At 29.5% G+C, this 1,188-nt stretch overlaps 1 protein-coding gene across 1 annotated transcript in view; it reads right to left on the bottom strand.

The window, feature by feature from the left end:
• The window catches only part of LOC108970112 (syntaxin-binding protein 5), a gene marked incomplete in the record, with an annotated part of 53,474 nt that overhangs the window by 38,769 nt on the left and 13,517 nt on the right, over positions 1–1,188 (bottom strand). Inside the window, 1 exon segment of the mRNA XM_018935262.1 lies at positions 834–973. Within this exon segment, the coding sequence (XP_018790807.1) occupies positions 834–973 (140 nt within the window).

Raw genomic sequence — 1,188 nt, 5'->3', positions numbered from 1 at the left:
TACTATATTATCATAGAGTTTTAATTATATGTGTTTATTAAATATAAATCACATATACATACTGTATGTAAAATGTATATGTGGAAAAAGTTTTCACAACTCAATTACAACTTAAAAAATGTTAGAAAGTATTTTTTATTATAATTAATGTAGAAAAAAGAATCACGCAAAAAAACAAGCAAAGAAAAATCGTTAAGAATCCTACATATTTGGGGTTTAAGATGTGGCAACGCTCGTTTTCCTCATAATTGTAAACAATCCATCTTTTGCAACGGCGAGTTCGCTAAGTGATTTTTAAATTAATAAATGTAGGTGAAATATTACAAAATAAAATTGAAATGTGAACTTATTTCAAAGTTTAGAGTTTATTTAAATATACAGAGTGAAAAACGTGAATAAATATAATGGAAGATAGAGAAATACCTTGTGTTATTAGTGCATATTTTTGAACTTTTAATCGTGAAAATTTTAAAAAATATAAGTAATTTTTATACTATTTGCGGATATTCCTCCTCTGGAGAAGCTCCCCTATCCGGACATACTCCATGTATACGGAAATTCGGTTTTTTTACCCCTCCGCCAGAGTATTCGAAATCGTGCCGGTATTATTATACAGACAATACATTTAAGATTTTTTTGTTTTGTACTCTCAACTATATTTTCACAAATTTTTGGACTTAATTCGGCGCAATTAAGAATTACCAAATACTATAACAGCCCTTAATATCCACTCATAATTAATACTTTGGTATATGCTTGTCGAACGACAACTATAGTTGCGCTATTATAAATACGAAATTACGAACGTTTTGTATTTCAAAATTATCACTTACAGTCCATAACTGGAGTTAATGCATAAGGATGTGACTTGGACATTTCTTCTGTTTGGACCAGTAGTCAGACAAACTAGTTGAGATTGAAACCCGGGGGGTTTTCGTTGTGAGCCTATTTTAACTTTCAACAAACAGTCGGCCTGCAAGTAATTAAAAATACATAAAAACTAGTTAAGTTAATTCAATTATAAATGCAAATAACTTATTTCGAACGTTGTCTTGATAATGTGATACTGTGTTACAGTATCAAGTCTCTAAATTTGATAGAGACAATTTTTGAGACTTGAGACGATTTTGCTATTCTGTAAGTGACAGTCACAAAATCTATTACATTTAATACTTCAGAGATGCTTTT

This window comes from Bactrocera latifrons, unplaced genomic scaffold (assembly GCF_001853355.1).
Source record: "Bactrocera latifrons isolate USDA-ARS-PBARC rearing strain unplaced genomic scaffold, ASM185335v1 scaffold_281, whole genome shotgun sequence".
Taxonomy (NCBI): Eukaryota; Metazoa; Arthropoda; class Insecta; order Diptera; family Tephritidae; genus Bactrocera; species Bactrocera latifrons.
Note: the sequence above shows the minus strand (reverse complement) of the source record. Positions and strands in the feature narration are given on the sequence as shown.